Below are 20567 nucleotides of genomic sequence, written 5' to 3'. Positions count from 1 at the left end.
CCTAGTTTTATTTTAATATCGTGGTTAGGAGCTTATGTGTATAGTTGATTTAAAGAGTCGTAGAATTCGTTTTTATCGTCCTCTGATGCGTCTTCGGTTGGTGCATACACTGAGAATATAGTTAAATTGGACCATTTGCCTCTTAATCTTATGATGAATATTCTTTCGTTTATTTGTTTAAAGTCTAATAACTCTGATTGTAGTCTTTCATGTATTACAAAGCCATATCCTCTTTCATGTCGAGTTTCATGTCCAGATCACAGTACTAATGACTTCTCCATTTGTATTGTTCCAGACCCTGTCCATCTCATCTCCTGAATGGCTACTACATCATATCTCAAGTCTTCTAGTTGTTTTATAGCTGTCGTGGCAATTCCAGGTCGGTACGAACTTAGTACATTCCACGTTCCTAATAGCATATCCTTTGTCCGTAGCTTTCGTCGTTTGTTTTTATAATCTGTTCTATTCCGAGACAATAATATTCGTTTAGTAGCCATATTTTTTTCCATGTATGGATCGCTGGTTCGTCCTGACCCTGTCTTCCATTGGGGTTGGTTACCCAATCTCCAACAAGGTTGCTCAGGTTTCCAGGGCCCACCCGTGTGGTCAAGACCACACTTTGTGGAGGTGAGAATAGGAATGTGAGTGATACCGGTAAAAGCTCGATATCTTTTAAACAGAGTGCCCTATATACACAAATCGAAAAGCATTTTAAAGGTGAAGAGTTACTTTTAACATTATTGTTATAAAAATGCTGTAAAAAACTTTCACATTACAAACTGTCTAAAACGTTTAAAACTGCTTTCTTTTTAATAGCACAACTACGTATTCCTCATATTATTTGTTGCCAAATCTAAAAATCGCAATTTCGTACTAAAGGTTTTTAAAAATTAGGTGCTAACAATCGAAATTTCACACCGATCGGTCAATGAAAGTGATAATATTTTTTATTGATCTCATGAGAATCGTAAAAAATGGCAAAAATCGCGTAACATTTATTTATTTAACAGCTTTATAGAAACTGAGTTCATTTGTGGCAAAACTCAAAATTGTTTACGAAAGTTGCCTTCACTTTTAAACTACATTTTGATTTTTTCAATAAGACACCTTGATCAAAAGATATGGAATTTGTTCCGTCGAGTTGATACAAATTTTATTTTTTTTACATTGATTTCGCTCGTATAATTGATATTCAAAGTCGCCGCTTGCTTTAAGCGTTGTTTCTGAGAGAATTCATTCTACGCAAAAAGTGCTAATAAACAATTTTGTTTAAAATTATCTCAGCTACATTTCCTTGTTTAAACTTTGTTTTCTACAGCGTACAGATTCTTGGTAAATCGATGTTTTCCGCCCCCATTCTACGAGGGGGTTTTTAGGGAGAATACCCGGGGCCCGGGGTAGGAGCGGCAAACTTTTTGCCTCTATTTTAGGGTCCTAAAACTGACATTCTGAGCAAAATTCAGCTTATTCATATGATTTTTAGAGATTCCGTGGCATTTTCTGAGTTCAATAAACAGTTTCAAATTTTTAAAGTTCAATGTTTCTAATGTAGGTACGTTTTTCTTTAGCGGCTATAGAAATATTAACAAAAATCATAAATTGCTTATATGATAATAAGCTAATTATATTTTGGACATAGTAAACTAAAAATCTCCAGAAACAGTTTTTCTAAAATTAGATGGAAATATTAGAGGTGGAAAAATATATTCTCTTGGCAACTGTTACCTTAAAATAACGACAATAATTGATATAAAAGGATAATGGACGTTTCTGATAATCAATCTTGAATTAAATAACGATGGCTTAGTGTGAAAACCTCGTATCTCATTTTTTTTTTCGAAAATTACATTTTGGTGGTTTTAGTTTGAAAACCTTGTATCTCACGATTTACAGCTGTTAGAAAAAATCCAAATATACTAGACTATTTTCTACAGCCGAAAAAAGAAACCACGTATTGTTCTCTTGATTTAGTGTGAATACCACGTATATTTATAACCAAGAATTTGGTACTTAATTTGGAGTGTTTGTTTGAGAGATTCGCCTTGCAGAAATGTTTTTTGTGAACAACAAAAGGTAGTCCGGCATATAGAAACATTTTATGAACCTTAAATCAAAAGATTTGTATTGTATCGACCTAGTATTTGGATGTGTGCAATAAGCTATGAAAAATGAAAGCCTCGTAAATAATAATAAACACAACTTCATTTGAGATGAAAAACACGTATATCAAGATATACGAGGTTATCATAGTTACTTGGACAAAGGCTCTATATACCTACTGCAAGGATATTTACGTGTTTTTCATAGTTAATATTTGTATTTCCAATTTAATAGCAACATTTAACACTTTTAGCTCTGTGCCAATATCAGATATTTGTCTCAATGTCCTCGAATTAAAAATACGTAACGTAATTTTTGTTTTTAGGTTATATTATGCAGAAAATCAGTTTTTTGCCTCTCCTGTAAAATTGTAATTTAATGAGATACGAGGTTTTCACACTAAGCCATCGATAATATATTTTAATGGCAATATTGACAAAAAAAGTTTTTTTCTACAACCGTGTTAAAAATGCAATTTTTACCACTCCATACGAGCGTTAAAAATGCTACTTTCTTTAAGACACTAGTGCTTTAAAATTTTTAAGGCACTGCAGTTCGTATTGACCGTATAGGCAATTTTGATGTAATGTCAAAAAAATATAAAAATGGAATGTCAGTCAAGTTCAAGTAAAAGTTTTTGTAGATATTGTCCTGTAATTATGTTTGTAGAAAAAATATTGTATGATATGCGTGTTAAAAAGTACATTTTTTAGGCACTCATGTGAATTGCAGAACTCGCTTCGCATCATTCTGCAAACTTTCACATGCGTGCCTTAAACGTGTACTTTTAACACTTAGGTATATCATAAATAACTATTAAAAGGCAAATCCTAATCATATCTACTTGAGAAGTAACATTAAATGAAAGCATCACCATCTTGCATTATACCAAAATCTCTGCAGTTCACAGACATGTTTTGTCTCAGTGTCTGCCGCCAGTTTTTCTCTCTCAGTTTATCTTCCTCTTCTACACATTCCAAAAAAACATCTTCTTCTCTTCTTCTTCTTTTTGTATACACATGATTCTGTCTGTTTTTTTCAATGTGCCTCTAGTAATTTGTCATTCCATCGTTTTCGTGGTCTTCCCACTGATCGTCTTCCTATTGGGGAACCATCTCTTGCTGTTCTTACTACTCTATTTGTTGTCATTCGGCTTATGTAGTCATTACATTCTATTCTTCTGTTTCTTACCCAGTTATTAATGTTGTCCACCTTGCATCTCCGTCGTATATCTGTACTTCCAACTCTGTCACATAGCGTCTCACCATATATTTTTCGAAGGGTTTTCATCTCCGATGTTTCGAGCAATTTTTATCCTCTCTGTGTCGGGTCGTGTTTCTGCCGCGTATGCCATTATTGGTCTGATGACTGTTTTGTAAATTCTTCCTTTCATTTCTTTTCCGATATTTTTATTTCTCCATATTGTGTCATTCAGGCAACTTGCGGCTCTGTTGCTCTATTCACTTGATCTTCTACTTCTGTTCCGAGCCTTCCGTAGCTAGATAGTGTGATGCCTAGATATTTAAACTCCATCACTTGTTCTATTGTCTTACCCTCCAGCTAAAATTTACATCTAAAAAAAACCTATTATAAAGTATTAATAGGACTGTGTTTTAAAATATTTTGTTGTTGCATATACCTTAAATGAAATTAAGAACACCAATGAGACTATAGATTACGAGTTGTTATATTTAATCAAGTACCTATTGATTATCCTTTATTCCTGTTTTTGTTCATTTTGTTGTGATATAATATCTGAAACAGTCAAGATATACCTAAATAAAATCAGAGAATAAGATCACAACGTACTCCACATGTACCTAGAAACTTTCTTTCTCCCTTCTCTTATTGACATATTTTGGAGTGCTTCAATATTCTTCTTCACGTGTCATATCAGAATTATCCGACGTTGGCGATCATCATTACGAAGGCTTATCGATCTTCTTTGCAACATATTATGGAATAAGTGTCCTGCATTTGATATATACGTCCATTCAGGAATGTTTTTTAACCAAAAAACTTGTTTTCTTGGTTTTCTTAAGGATCAGTTGTAGTATTCAATTTCCCTCACTATATGCCTATATATCAATTTTCCCTCACTATGTGCCTCAGATGAGACATTTTCCGATGCTTAACAGTATTTAGTAATTCTTTATCCTTGTTGATCCTCCTTAGTACTTTCTCACTAATTTTTCTTACTATCCAAGATAGTAAGATAGATCTTCAGCATCTGCCTATGAATCCACATTTCCAATGCTTCAATTATGTTCATGCTTGATACTTTTAGTGTCCACACTTCTGTACTAGTCAAAAGTACAGACCAAATATAGCACTTAACCATTATTTGCCTTAGTTCTAAACTGGGATGATTATTGCAAAGAAATGTCTTCATCTTCATAAAAGTAGTTTTAGTCATTGCTTTTCTGTGTTTATTTTTGTGTCTGGATCTAGTTAGTCCATTAGGAAAGTTCCCAAATATGTAATTTTGTGAACTTTGTCAACTTGGACTCCAGTTAATTGAACCTCTGCATCTGGATGTGTGCTACGACTAAAGATTAGGTTTTGTTTGAGTTCATTTCAATACCCACTTCCACTCCTACTTCGTAAATAGGATCAAGCAAAATTTGGAGACCTTCAATATTTTCTGACAGAATTACTGTATCGTACGTGTATCTAATTACATTGATTAGTTCCCCTTTGATTTTTATTTCATATATGGCTATCTCTCAAGTCAAGTGCCTTTTTAAATAACTGTTGCAAGTAAACATTGCACAATATTGGGGACAAAATGCAACCTTGTCTGACTCTTCGTTATATGGAGATTTCGTCGGTGTAGTTATCTCCAATTTTTATGATGGCAGTTTGATTCCAATACAGATTTTTAATGACACGCATATCTTTGTCTTTTATTATACTATATTCAGGGGTGGCCAAACTGTGGCTCGCAAGCCACATGTGGATCTTTGAAGGATTATTTGCGGCTCTCAATAAATGTACCTGAATTACTTTTAATTGTTGTGTTTCAAAATATTTTAAATTACTGACAACAAATATAAAAGACTACTGTAACATCAGTACTTAGACAAGGAGACCGCTTATCACCGTTGCTATTCAATTTGGCCTTAGAATATGTAATAAGTAAAATATCATCTGAGCTGACAGGAGATTTGCGTATCGAGGATCAAAATAATTGTTGGCCTTTACTGATGATCTAGGTGCAGTCGCTCATTCTACAAGAAACGTGAGAGAGGTATTTTCACAACTCGAGGAAGAAACAGGTAGTCTGAGCCTTCGAATAAATGAAGAGAAGACGAAATACACCCTAGTAACCAAAAATCCAATAGTCAAAGAGTTAGGCAGAACATAAATATTAATGACCACAACTTCGAAGTAGTAAAAGAGTTTAAAAATATCTAGGGGCGGTATTCACAGATGACAACCACATATAAAAAAGAGGTCTCGGCAAGGATAGCTGCGTGGAATAGAGCATTTTACTCCGTATCATCATTATTAAGATCTAAACTGCTAAAAAGACAATCTGAATTAAGATTGTACATGCCAATTATTCGTCCAATTCTTGCTGGTATTTGAAAGGAAAGTTATCAGAAGGATATTTGGCCCTAAAAAAGATGAATTGACAGAAAAGTGGAGAAGGTGCCGCAAAGCTGTATTTGAAAAGAAAGTTCTCAGAATGATATTTGGCCCTCAGAATGATGAATTTATAGGAGAGTGGTGAAGGTGCCGCAAAGCTGAATTGGTGACTGTGTACGGTAATGAAAACATCGTGAGACATATAAAAGCTAATATATAAGGTAGACAGGTCATGTGGTAAGATCGGTGGAAGGTTAAAGATAGTGTTTTTTGAGAGACGGTAGAAGATTAGGCTATCCTAGAGAAAGATCGAAGGATGATGAAGATTCGAATAAGTATCCTGAATTAGTAAAAGCTGCTTGTAGAATTATTAGCATATTTGAAACAAGGATATGATCCGTTTTATTTAACTTTAAAATTCGTGAAATCCAAACACTGAGAGAAAAACTGAATACCTTTTTTACGCTTTTTCAATATCTAATTGTTTAATTGCAGCTCTAGAAATATTTCAAATTTTGAAAAATGGCTCGGATTATCAAGGAGCTTAGCCACCCCTGTACTATATTTTTTAGTATCTGCATTAATTTTACATGCTGTACTCTATCGAATGCCTTTTCGAACTACACGAAGCATGCAAAAAGTTACATCTTTTCTTTGTTCACGGCAGTTTTGTAATAGGATATTTAGCGCAAAAAGTGCTCCCCTAGTTCCCATAGTATTTCTAAAACCAAATTATCTTCTAGATCTTCTTCGCATATGTGTCTAATTATATTGTGAAGTATTCTTAGGAACATCTTAAGAGTGTGCACCAATCTTACATTCTACATATTGTTATTGTGTTTTTTTTTCAACAGTTCCAAAATAACAACTCTTTAGACCATCTCTACCAAATGTATTTTTGGCTTAGGAAATAAGCAGTGGTTCTATTGCATAAACATGTAAGCATCCCATCCTACTACATAGTTTTTGAGAACATAATGAATCAAGGTTGTTGGAAAGTTGACGAAAATGATGAAGGTAAGATGCTTCATTTATTTATACCTACATCTATGCCCCATTTCTCATTAACCGATTGCGATGTGTTACTCAATTCCATATTTTTTGACCTTATTTACATTTGGATACATAAAAAGTGTTATTATTAGTCAATGCCGGCAAATGATCAGAAAAAATAGTTTTTCCGGGCAAGCTATGGCGCATGTGGAGTGAACCTTTAACTAATGTTTATTTCTGTCAAATGGGAGATAATTTATTACTTAGGGGAACAGCACTTTCGTTGTCTTAAATTTGGGACTTGTTTTCAACTACTTTTTGGTCTGGATCCAAAAATAACCGCAGATTTTGTCTATCACGTCAAGTGTTAAGATACAGGATACCTAAAAAATTCATACAAATTGTACCTACATAGTATTAAGGAAAATAAAGTAAAAACTTACCAAAGATACTGTCTACAAAATAATTTACTGCAAGTTAAATTGTGTTCATATACACTGTCCTTCCATCTTTTCCTTGGCCTGCCTTTCCTCCTCTTTTGTATTGGTCTTTGTGAGAGTACCATTTTTGGCATTCGTTTACTTCCCATTCTCTCTATGTGCCCCAAGTATCGTATTCTCTGTGCTTTGATCGTCGTCGTAATCGTTGGCTCTTGATATAGTTCTTCCAATTCTTTATTGGTTCTTCTTCTCCACTGACCTTCTATTTTCACACCTCCATATATTGCTCTTTGCATTTTTCTCTCCCATCTTTCTAATAGGTCTGTTTCTGACTTTTTGAGCACCCATGTTTCACTTGCGTATGTTACTGTAGGTCTGATAACAGTCTTATAAATTCTTATTTTTGTTTTTCTTGATACGTATTTGGATTTCAATAATGTGCGTAATGCTCCATATTTTTTATTTCCCTTAGCTATTCTTGCCTTTATCTCCCCTTCTTCATGACCATTTTCATCTATTTTGGCTCCCAGGTAAATAATTTCTTTGGCTCTTTTGAATGAGTATGTTTTTTCTCCATCTATTTGTACTATGATGTTATTTTCTTTTTCTTTTTGGATCTCTCCCATTATCATATACTTTGTCTTTTCTTCATTTATTTTAAGTCCGAATTTTTTGGCTTCCGTTATTATGTTTTTCATTAACTTTTGTAGTTCTTTTTTGCTTGTTGCTAATAGCGTCAGATCATCTGCAAATGCTATGCATTGGTGGCCGTTTTTAAATATCGTTTCTTGCATGTTTATTCTGCTTTTCCTTATTATTCCTTCCAATGTTAGATGTTCCATTTTTGTTGTCTCGCCGCATCTAGGCTATGGAGCAATTCATCTGCTATTTCTTGATCGCCACTTTCAAGGAAATTTTGGTACAGTTCTTCACTATTATGGGACCAACCGGGAGTATTCTTTTCGATAGCCTCTTGATATATGCTTTTTGGCCGTGCTTATTACGGCTCCAGCGAATCTTTTGTAATTTCTGCCAGTAGGGGGTATCCATCCCAGAGTCTTGTCCAGTTCCGCAGAAAACCTACTCCACTTAGCTTTCTTCAGATTCCACCGTGGGCGAGCGATGGATGTGATTATAGGAATTTGGGTTCCTGGCTCTATGATTACTGGGCGGTGTTGACTGTGTGGAAAGTCGTCCATTACTTTTCGTGAGACTTATAGAGGTTGCCCGCTCCTATTAGTAGAGACGAAACATAGATCAGGGTTGTACCCCTGTTTCCATGCTGCTGACATAAATGTAGTTCGGTCTTTAGAATCAAACTTAAGTAAGAGATGTTCGTCCTCCGCCCATTTAACTAGTGCGTTCCCATTGTTGTTGCATTGTTTATATTTCCACTGTTCATGGTGACTGTTGTAGTCCCCCACGTATATTGACGGGTGAGGATGTGTGTGAATGACTTGTGCTGGCCAGGATATAGCTGGTGGTTTGTAGGTGTTAGTGACGGTGATGCTTCCAATTTTTACAACAACATTATGAATTTCATTATTAGTACACGTGGAAACAAGGACGGCGTTTTCTATGTTTTGTTTAACGTACGTTGCTGTGCCATATAATCGATGGTACGTGGCACCCAGTAGTTCGAAGCCAGGTATTTTTCCCCTTTTTCGCAGTTGTTCTTCCGTTTCGCAGTGTGTTTCCTGTAAAGCGACCAGATCGATGTCGTTATCTTTTAAAAATTTTGATAAGTACTGGCTCTTTGAATAGCTTATGCTTTCTACATTTAAGTCACAAATTCGGATCATCGGTCCGAGTTTTTTAGTCGTTGGGTCCTGAGAAGGACCTTGTGTATTTTTGGTAATTAGCCTTTTGATAACGTTTATCGGCATTGTAATGTGTCTCTGGTCAGGAGATCCTAAGATTATCTGACCGCCAGTATTTGCTAATTCATTTAGCGTTACCCAGGGTGCACGTGTAGTATTCTACTACGGACGCGAACTAACTCTACACCCTTATTATCGGCAAGTCTACCAGAACGTTAATATTTTTGAAAATATGAAACAGGCGAGACGTTTTGGGTTGTTAACCTCCGCAAGGATAGATATGTATTTATTCTTCTGGCGTACAAGATAATAATATGTTCTGCATCGATTCTTTTCCTATCTACTGTCAGATGAAGCATTTTTATTTGTGCCTAGAGATCTTCTTCCATGTGGTCTTTTCCAAAACAAATTTATAAAGCGATTTTCGACACTTTTTTATTGCTTTTTATTATTTATTGTTTATTCTATTTTGAAAATTTTCATGTATTAAATATCCGACGCCTGCTGCTACTTTTGTCTACCTAACTCCATGTAAATATATAACTTGTCCATTGCTGACTTATTTTTTCTTTCCATTTTATTCAGGAATTATTAATATATCCAGGTTTGTTCTTTACAAGAGAACGTTTAAAAAAGTGTGAAAAGAGGAGTGGGACAAGATGAGAATTACTTACTGACGCAGCTCACAGGACGTGGTTGTATCAGGGCATACTCTTACAGATTTAGAAAGGCAGAAAGTGACAAATGCTTGTACTGTGAAATATCGGACACTGTCTTACACTCCCTATTAGCCTATTAGTATGCGACAGATGGATAGTTAAGAGGAGTCTGCTTAAGAGAAAGCTAGGAAGAAGGGTGTAATCCGTCACGGGACTGGTGAAGTAGATTCTTAGGTCGTCAGATAGTTGGAGAGCAGTTCAGAGATATGTTAAGAGACGGTTGGAGAGAAGGAAACAGGAAGGAATGCTTCCTGTTCCTGCCGAAGAGAGGCAGGGTGCCCAGGAGCAAGCAAGACGATATAGGTAGAATGAGAGGTAGCAAGATTGAACATGAACAGGGAGGAACAGAGGAAGAGAAGGATTAAGCAGTCGGAGTGAGAAAATGCAGGAATACGTGAAAATTATACGTGAATGAGAGATCGGGTCAATGAGGTAATTCATGGTTAAGGAGGGTGTTTTTTAGCAGTAGGACCCTGACATTGTCGGGGCGATGGTGTGCGAACAACCCCTGCGTGGAGTCTTATATGCTGTCGTGGGCGAGCTGGAAGAATCATTGTATATTTCAATCAAGTATACATATTTCGAACATTGTGGTCAACTCTCTTCATAAAAACGAAAAAAAATGGTTTGCGCTTTCAAATTCTTCACCTGTTTCCTTGGATGCTTCTAGAGCTCCACGATATACTTATATAATTATAGCAAAGAATACTAACAGTGGGTGTGTTAGTATTCTTTGATTATAGTAACAGAAGGTTGAGTAATATCATAGGAGTAACCGAGGGGGGGGGGGGGGGGTTTGGGGGTTATAAATGTACTTTGAGCTCTATACGCTTAACACCATACCCCCAGAGACCTTTCAGTAGTTGTAACCCCCCCCCCCCCTTAGGATCATCCTGGTTACGCCGTTATCTCACGCCTAAACTTAAATATCTAAAATCATCAAAGTAATCCTCACAATCACAAATAATTAAATTAATTGAAAATCATTAGTCATAAAAACATTAAAATTAGATATAATGAAAATTAATCGGATTAATACCTATTTCCATATTTCTTTTCCTCCTCTTCGCCTACCTACTTAATATTTGTTACCTATCTATATAGATGTGATTTTACCATTGTGTATCCATCTTAGCTTAAAATCCTTTGTAAATATATAAAATATTTCTATTATTTGTAGTTCTTCTGGCAAAAGATAGACACCACAACTTTTCAAAAACACTGTACACCAAGCTATATTCGTCGAAAAATACTGGTTCTAAAGGTATCTTTCTGAACTAAACCCTACTAATACCTCTTTCTATCTATGTTAATAAACCAAGGTTTAAAAATGTGTAATGGACAACACAAAAACAATCTATTGTTGTTGTGATTGAATTGTAGCTAATAATGTTTGTAGGTTTGTGAACTTTAGTTTGAAAATGTGGTCTCAATCGAAAAGACATAACCTCAAACCTGAAGTATGGGCGGAGAGGTATGCTGAAAGAGAAACAGGCTCAAAAGGTATTATTTAACACATGTTAACTGTTATTGTGTTACTAACTTTTTTTTTGAATTATAGTTAACCTTGAGTGAGCTTTAAAGGTATGGTTTTGGAGTATGGTAAATTAGTACCTATGTATTTTAAGTAAGCTTGGAATGTTAAAACACTGTAGGTTATTGTTGAACCGATTTGACCAAGAAATGGGCTGCATAGACCTTGCATGGCAAGTTACATAAAATTTTATTGATCTAACCTTTAGGGGTGGTCAATAGTACCTAACATATTTTTTTAAATCGCGAGTGAATCCCACCGCCCCGTTAGCCGCCATCTTGAATTTAAAGGAGAACGGAGAACCATTTTTGCTCAATATAGGTACCCTTCATTTTCAACTTTTTGACAAAAATGGTAAGAACTGAATGGTACAATACATTTTTTTGAATTTTATCGTGCGGTCGATATTTTCCGAGTAAAGGGAGAAAATAGTGACAAAGCATAATTATTGATCAAAAATGAATAACCATTTTCAATTTCGTTGAAACACGAAACTACAACCGCATCATCATTCCAGTTCAATCAAAGAGTGCAGCAAGCACCTCTACCGGTTTCGAAACTGATTAGTCGCTCATCAGGAGGCAGATATGCTGCTCTCTCTGACCCAACTAGGACAAACCCCGGCGTGCAGTTACGTATTGCAACGAACGAAATGGCAGGGCAGGGATGCCCTAGCGACAACTGCTAGCAAAAGACTAAGTTTTCAATCTAATAGCACATAAAACAACATATAAAAAATGTTACTCTACATCCTACCAGACTTAAAACAATGGGAACCTTCTCTGGTTATACCTCCGAGGCTTCTACAATTTGCAATCCATACGGATGCTGAGACTAAAGAAGATGAGGGAATTTTATAATTTATAATTCACGTCCCATCTGCTCAGCGCGGTAAAGTTCCAACGAGAATGGTTCCCTTCGTACTCCAATCAGAGTAAACATGTAAATAAAAAATGAATAACCATTTTCAATTTCGTTGCAACACGAAACTACAGTTGCAACTACATCATCATTCCAGTTCAATCAGAGAGTGCAGCAAGCACCTCTACCGGTAAAGTTCGTTGGAACTTTACCGCGCTGAGCAGATGGGACGTGAATTATAAATTGTAAAATTCTCTTATCTTCTTTAGTCTCAGCATCCGTATGGTTTGCAAATTGTAGAAGCCTTGGAGGTGTAACCAGAGAAGGTTCCCATTGTTTTCAGTCTGGTAGGATGTAGAGTAACATTTTTTTATTGTTGTTTTATGTGCTATTAGATTGATTATTTCATTCATAGGAGATTCTGACCAATAGAAAGCTACATAAATCTAAATTAAATCGATTATTTTTTAATGATTTTAACTTCCAATCGTATAGTAAGATATTTGATCACGTGTTTAATTCTGTCCAATCAGATTAAAATTATACTGAGTGTTCGAATAATTATTCGAACATAAAAAAATATTTTGAAATATTTTCAATCCTAGCTCCATTTTTGGATTGCAACACTGTCAACAGTGCCAATATGTACAAAGGACAAGTTTAGTGTTAGTTTTTAATGTGTGCGCCTAAAAAGGCATGTGCCTTAAAATAACTTTCTATCTCGGTACCTCCCTCACCCTCCAAGTACCAAGAGGGTAACTCGCCCGTTAAAGAAAAGGGCAGTGTGGAATCAATCTAGCTCAGGGCAACATCTCATCGCCCCACTCAAGTGTAATATCAGTACGAGATCTGGGCAACACACCGTTGCCAGACTCGACGCTAAAAAGTGAATCCGTCAAGGATAAAGTAAAGTGTGAATCGTGAAAACTTCTCTCTCGATCTGTTATACGTCCTCCAGGGACAACAGAGTTACGAGCAACGCAACAGTTCTCTATCTCGTGCACCTTTAAAGTGTCAGGTAGCATCACTCACCTGTTTCTCAAGCCCAAGTAAGACGCAACACTCTGTTGCCTTCAACCACACCATCGCCACATCGTCTCCAGACTGGATAGTGGAACTGGAACAAGTGACTTTGGACAGACAATATAGTGCGTACATGGACAGAAAGACTCATTGGTAGCTCGTAAGTACTTTTTGTGGTTTTGTAGTAGGTATTTTGTTTTCTCTGGATCAATGCTAGTGTTGCATCCACCCATTTATGTTTTATGTATGTTTGTTCGCTTTCTCTCCTAGGTTTTCTTACTCTACTTTGTATATATTTCCTCTTAATAAAATGTTAGTACTCATGGTAAAAGCTCCTTTAAACCTTAGTGTTTAAATATCCCTCTCTCACCCCCTTTATTACAGACAGGTAGATAACCTCATACATTACATTTAGAACCAGCACCTCTTTAGTAGTACAGTCTCTCTCTCTTTGTTAGGACGATCTTTATGATGTCCTATTGTCATGTTGTGATAGGTATTATCTCAACAAGTGTTCACTTCGAGCCGGATCTTCTTCTTCTTTCTCGCAGCCTCTCTGTTGCATAGTAAGTGGTCTATATTTTAGCCCGAATCTCTCTCTCTCTCTCTCTCTCTCTCTCTCTCTCTCTCTCTCTTAAGTGAGTGGTCCTTCGATTGTTTTAGTTCTCTCAAGGCTTATCTAGCTGTAATCGCTTTTATCTCTTTAGTTCAAGTCTCACAAAAATATCTTATTTTTTATCCCGTAATTTTTCCATATTTTTAGATTTTCTGTAGATCTCGGATAGGTTCAGAAAGTCTGACAACGTCGCAATATCTAGTTCAGCAAACATAAGTCTTGGGTTATTTTCGACCTGCTCTGATTTTTGATGCCATCTGTCCTGTGTCCTTCGTTCTCAAAATTCGTTATTTTGTCGTTATTTTGAAAGATCAACCCTGGCGATGCAAAACAGATGTGTGTTCTCTTAGCTCTTTATTTTAGAGGTGTAAAATTTTCAATCCTCTAAGCTCTTTATCAATAGTTTTTGAATGGTTAGGCCGGTATTTTTACAGTGGCACTTTCACTCTCTTTTAGGGTAGCTATTTGTCGACCTCTTGGCTATTGTTCATTGTTCTCTGTATAAGATTTTATGGGTATATCGCTATCTGTTTCTTCCTTTATTTGTTTGATTTAAGACTTACCTATTGTGACATAATAAAATATTTGTAGAACACCACAATTTTGTTGTGATTGAATTGATGCGGCTGTTTTGATTGATATATTTACATTTGAGCAGTTTTAAATATTATTTTTATTTGGTATCGATTTATTTTTTTGTTTGTTTGTATTGTTTGTCTGTATTTTAACAATCAAAAATGGAGGTAGCGAAGAAAAATAGAGCTACTGCAAAAGGCAAATTAACCAAATTGCAAAACTATCTTGAGAATAGCCTCTCTAGTCTGTCATTGTACGCTTCTAAGGATCGAATATTATATTTAAAAAACTCATACGGTTCGTACTGGGAAGCTCAGGACGAAATCATTTCGTCAGGGGTTGCAGATGACGAAAATACAGACTTAATCGATGATCCTTATTTGAAAATGCTCACCAACCTGGAGGAACATTTGGCTAAACTTGATGGTAGCAGTTCTTCTACTTCTTTTAGCCAAGGTAATCCATCTCCTCCAAATATACCCACGCAAAGGAATATAAAGCTTCCCCAAATCCAATTAGAAAATTTTCATGGTGATTTTAACACTTTCCAAACCTTTATTCAGATATTTACTAGCACCATAGATGCAGATGCATCACTCAGTACCATAGAAAAGTTCATTTATTTGCGTTCTCTGTTAAAAGGAGAGCCTTTCCGGTTGATAGAGAACCTCGCTCTAGTTGAGTCCAATTATGGCATTGCACTGTCTACATTAGTGAATAGGTATTCCAATAATCGTATTGTTATTAAACAACTATTCTCAAAGATTGTTGATTCCAAAGGGTTGCCTAATAATGCAACGTTCACTCAGCTTAGGGAATTCCACACAACCGTCTCTAATGCATATAAAGCTCTAACAAATCTCAATTTCTCACACGAGAAGTTGTTTAATTTAGTCTTCATACATCTTATCAGCCAGAAATTAGACAATGCTACACTTCGCCAATTGGAATTTTCTCAAGAACAGGAACTTGAGCAGACAGATATTTCCAAATTTATGAGTGCGATTGAAAATCGAGTCCGTCATTTGGAAATGCTTTCCATCACCACTAATAGGTCCAAGCCCCCAGTTAGCAAAGATGAAAAGTTTTCATGTCACACTCTTACTGATGCTAATCAAGATTTGGCATCATCTCGTTCTAGCTTCGTTAGTAGGTCATGTCGATATTGTAAAGACAAGTCTCACTCTATTTATGCTTGTAAAGAGTTTAAGTCCCAAAATGTTGTCTCTAGACGTGAATTTGTAAAGCAGCACTCATTATGTTTTAATTGTTTAGGGAGTAAACATTTAATCAAAGACTGTCCAAGCACTAAAACGTGTTTGTACTGTCATCAACGTCATAATTCCCTGTTACATATGGAGATCAGAGTCTCTCAACCCCATGCTCACTCTCAACCATCAAGGTCCTGGAATAGTAATGTAAATTCTGCTACACAGAATTCTTCTTCTCATGGTTCGGTAGACAACTACCCGTCTACTTCCCGCTCATTTCCTGAGGTTGTCGACAATGTCCAACGTAGCACAAATGCAGTTACACTGTCGAACGTTCTTTCCACAACACATAGCGACTCAATAGTTTTATTGAGTACCCTTGAAGTATATCTCTATTCCTACTCTGGTAAGAGAATCCAAGTTAAAGCTCTTTTAGACAATGCGAGTCAAGTTTCTCTTGTAACAAGTGGTTTAATACATCAGTTAGGTATCACCACAGATTCTCAGACCGTTAAAATTAACGGAGTTAATTCTGGCACGTCCACCTCTAACCAAGTTTCTCATTTGGAAATTTTTTCGGCAGCTACAGATCACAAATTAGATGCTAGTTGCTTTGTAGTTCCGAGTATCACTGGATATTTACCCCAAGTTCGAATTAACTCGAAGCACATTGATATTCCTAGTTCCGTTACTCTGGCGGATTCTCAATACGCAATTCCTAGCCCGGTTCATCTCTTACTCGGTGCTGACTTGTATTCGGATATTCTTTTAAATAACACAATCTCTCTTGGCCACAAGTTACCCATTTTACAGGAGACTCTTTTCGGTTACACCATTTTTGGTAGGGTTCCAAGCTCAGCTATTAGTAAAGGATATCAACACTCCACATATCTCAGCAATTTGGTCACATGTCATATCAGTAATGTTTCTGATAGCCCACTCTCGTCTGATGAAGTATTGGGTAGACCAGTGGAGAGATACTGGGAATCTGATCAACTTCCACATATTCAGGATTCTGTAGATGCAGAACACCCCGCCGAAACTGAATTTTTACGATCTGTACAAATTCTTCCCATAAGTCGATACAAGGTTTCGTTAAATTTAAACCGCCCTGTTAATGATATTAACTTATCAGGCTCTTTACCAGCAGCTACAGCTCGTTTTCTCCAATTAGAGAGGAAACTACACTCTGATCCACAACTCTTCAATAGTTATCGCACGATCACTCAAGATTACTTAGTCAACGGCCAAATTAAAAGAGTACCCTTAAAAGCCCTAACCTCTGAAAATAGGGTAAATTATTATTTACCACACTTTCCAGTAAGACTAGTATTTGATTTAAACAATAAAGACTTCTTGAAAAGACACGGTCTTAACCCTTCCACCCACTTAACTCATGATTTGGGTGACCCCTCTCCGAATGTTCTTGGCATTAAATGGAATCAACTATCAGCCACATTCTCATTTTCACCACGAAATTTTGATGTAGGCCAGTCAATCACCAAAAGAAAGGTGCTTACCATTTTAATGTCGACTTTCGATTCAATGAACTTAGCCGGATATATGGCTGCCTCTTCCAAAATTCTCTTGCGACGTTTATGGCAGGCCAACATTAGTTGGGATGAACCAATCTCCGATCCAGAATGGTTACGTCATTGGAACATTTTACTTGACGTTTTTCAATCCATTCCCCTCTTAGAATTTCCCAGATGGTTAGCATTAGATAAAAAGTTTGTAGATGTTCAACTCCTCACATTTTGCGACAGCTCCTTCAAAATATTTGCAACATTTACTTATTCTCTCTTGAACTTACTACACTTACTGATAGCCACTGTCACCTCTGACTTGTCAAAAGTCGCCCAACCTGCTCTTTTAGTACCTTTGCAAACATTGGCGTACCTCAAGGGCTACTTATGGCAGATGTGGTCCGAGCCATCCAACTCATCCTCTATCTCTCTGCATCTACTAGATATGTGATGGAGATTCTCTGTCGTACGTAATGTTAGATTACATACGTTACATTAAGCTGCTTTAGTTTTATAAGCTACTTTAGTTTTATATTTTAAGTATACCTATTGGACAAGTTTAGGATAAGTCTACTTTAGGATAACTTCACTATAGTCACTCTCATATTTGGTATCACTCTCTTGTGCATTTCTCTGTTATGGACTCCTGCTCAGCTTGTCGTTTCTCCTTTCTTTTTCCTCCCGGATATGTTTAGCCTCTGCCCCTCTGGCCGGGAGTATGTTCGAATAATTATTCGAACATAAAAAAATATTTTGAAATATTTTCAATCCTAGCTCCATTTTTGGATTGCAACACTGTCAACAGTGCCAATATGTACAAAGGACAAGTTTAGTGTTAGTTTTTAATGTGTGTGCCTAAAAAGGCATGTGCCTTAAAATAACTTTCTATCTCGGTACCTCCCTCACCCTCCAAGTACCAAGAGGGTAACTCGCCCGTTAAAGAAAAGGGCAGTGTGGAATCAATCTAGCTCAGGGCAACATCTCATCGCCCCACTCAAGTGTAATATCAGTACGAGATCTGGGCAACACACCGTTGCCAGACTCGACGCTAAAAAGTGAATCCGTCAAGGATAAAGTAAAGTGTGAATCGTGAAAACTTCTCTCTCGATCTGTTATACGTCCTCCAGGGACAACAGAGTTACGAGCAACGCAACAGTTCTCTATCTCGTGCACCTTTAAAGTGTCAGGTAGCATCACTCACCTGTTTCTCAAGCCCAAGTAAGACGCAACACTCTGTTGCCTTCAACCACACCATCGCCACATCGTCTCCAGACTGGATAGTGGAACTGGAACAAGTGACTTTGGACAGACAATATAGTGCGTACATGGACAGAAAGACTCATTGGTAGCTCGTAAGTACTTTTTGTGGTTTTGTAGTAGGTATTTTGTTTTCTCTGGATCAATGCTAGTGTTGCATCCACCCATTTATGTTTTATGTATGTTTGTTCGCTTTCTCTCCTAGGTTTTCTTACTCTACTTTGTATATATTTCCTCTTAATAAAATGTTAGTACTCATGGTAAAAGCTCCTTTAAACCTTAGTGTTTAAATATCCCTCTCTCACCCCCTTTATTACAGATACAGGTAGATAACCTCATACATTACATTTAGAACCAGCACCTCTTTAGTAGTACAGTCTCTCTCTCTTTGTTAGGACGATCTTTATGATGTCCTATTGTCATGTTGTGATAGGTATTATCTCAACACTGAGAATTATCTACTATATAAAGTTACCGATAGAATTTTTTTAAGTGATTGTTTCTGTTTAATGGCAACCAGTTTCCTAGTTTTGACAACTGTCACATTTAAGAAAATATCCATAATATACGCATTAAAAAATAATCTTACGAATATCACACGACAGCAGTAAGAATAAATAAGAAAATAATGCTTCATTTTTACTCAAATTTGGTTGTCATTGGGCAATAGCCACTCGAGCCCTGCGGGCTCTCGTGTCTATTGCCAGACAACAAATTTTCGAAAAACTGTCGCATTATTTTCAATTTATTCTCACTCTCTTGTGATATTATACCCGATAATTTTTGATAATTTCCCGTCGTCAAGTATATTACGTCAGATGCCCTTCGTTGCTACGAAAAAATACATTCAGTGACATTAATGACAATTAATGTTTTAAAAATTATAAAAGTGATGACTTCCAACCGTCAAATTAATATTTATAACAACTGTGTGTTTAATTGTACTAATTTGTACTTACATAAATAAATTACAATAAAATTTTGGTTTTGAACAGTTTTATTCATGAAATAATCGCAACAAATTGCACTCGATCTCTAAAATTAATATAGAATTTTTAGAGCTCTTGTGCAATTACTACTGAAAACTTAGTCTTTTTCATAATTATTATTGAATTAATGAATTATCTCGTTTATTAACTTAACGATATAAATGGTACATAAACAAAAATGGAGAGAATTATATTTTGTAGAATTTTGACTTTCGTTTTTTGACAAAATCAATATTTAAAGTCATAGGTTCGTTCCTGTTTATGGTCTACTGCTAATGACGTCAGATTCTAGAGTTCGTTAATTGCTTGTGTCTCGTTAAGCTTTAGTATAGTATAGTTGATCCAAAAGACGGCATAACCCAGACATCCAAAGTGAAAGTTATCCTTCAACACCAAATTGTTCTATATGGTCCACACAATGTCCAGAAAAAAGTCACACCATTTTGAGCATCGGGTTTGGGGGGGAGAGGGGGGAGAAATCGGTAAATTCGTAGTTTTTTTAGGTTTTTCGCCAATATTTCTAAAACTATGCGGTTTAGCATGAACAACCTTCTATACAAAATTGTTCTACATTAAATTTGAAATAAAAAAGGCCCTATGCATAATCTTTCTAAAATGAATGGTCCCAAAGTTATGGAGGTAGTATCGTATAACTGGTCCAAAAAAAGGTTTAACCCAAACATCCAAAGTAAAAGTTTTCCTCCAACACCAAAATTTTCTATATGGTCCACATATTGTTCAGTAAAAAGTTACACCATTTTGAGCGTCCGGTTTGGGAGGGAGATGGAAGAAAAGCCGGTAAATTAGTAGTTTTTTTTTTAGTTTTTCGTCAATATTTCTAAAACTATGCTTTAGCGTAAACAATGTTATATACAAAAATATTCTACATGAAATATAAAACAAAAAATGTTCTATACATAATTGTTATAAAATCAACGGTTCCAGAGTTACGGAGGGTGAAAAGTCGAGGCTTTCGATACTTTTTATATTTTTTTGGGAAATATTTATGATATAACTATACCAAAAACCCAGACATCCAAAGTGAAAGTTATCCTCCAACACCAAATTGTTCTATATGGTCCACATAATGTTCAGAAAAAAGTCACACCATTTTGAGCGTCGGGTTTGGGGGGGAGAGGGGGGAGAAATCGGTAAATATAAAAAGTATCGAAAACCTCCACTTTTCACCCTCCGTAACTCTGGAACCGTTGATTTTATAACAATTATGTATAGAACCTTTTTTGTTTGGAATTTTATGTATAACATTTTTTCTATAGAAAATTCCTTACGCTAAAGCATAGTTTTAGAAAT

At 36.1% G+C, this 20567-nt stretch overlaps 1 protein-coding gene across 8 annotated transcripts in view; it reads left to right on the top strand.

The window, feature by feature from the left end:
• Nucleotides 1-6595: 6595 nt before the first annotated feature.
• The window catches only part of LOC114340299 (uncharacterized), a 44221-nt gene continuing 30249 nt past the window's right edge, over nucleotides 6596-20567 (top strand). Inside the window, exons 1-2 of one of the 8 annotated variants that reach the window (XM_050642619.1) lie at nucleotides 6596-6708; nucleotides 11063-11166. In XM_050642619.1, the coding sequence (XP_050498576.1) occupies nucleotides 11085-11166 (82 nt within the window). In that variant the 5' untranslated portion in view covers nucleotides 6596-6708; nucleotides 11063-11084. Of the gene's footprint in view, nucleotides 6709-10843; nucleotides 10928-11062; nucleotides 11167-11224; nucleotides 11552-12823; nucleotides 13242-18133; nucleotides 18363-20567 lie in introns of those variants that run through there. The other 7 variants (XM_050642625.1, XM_050642618.1, XM_050642620.1 and 4 more) reach the window with 7 other exon arrangements.

The sequence above is a fragment of the Diabrotica virgifera genome, chromosome 2 (genome assembly GCF_917563875.1).
Source record: "Diabrotica virgifera virgifera chromosome 2, PGI_DIABVI_V3a".
Taxonomy (NCBI): Eukaryota; Metazoa; Arthropoda; class Insecta; order Coleoptera; family Chrysomelidae; genus Diabrotica; species Diabrotica virgifera.
Note: the sequence above shows the minus strand (reverse complement) of the source record. Positions and strands in the feature narration are given on the sequence as shown.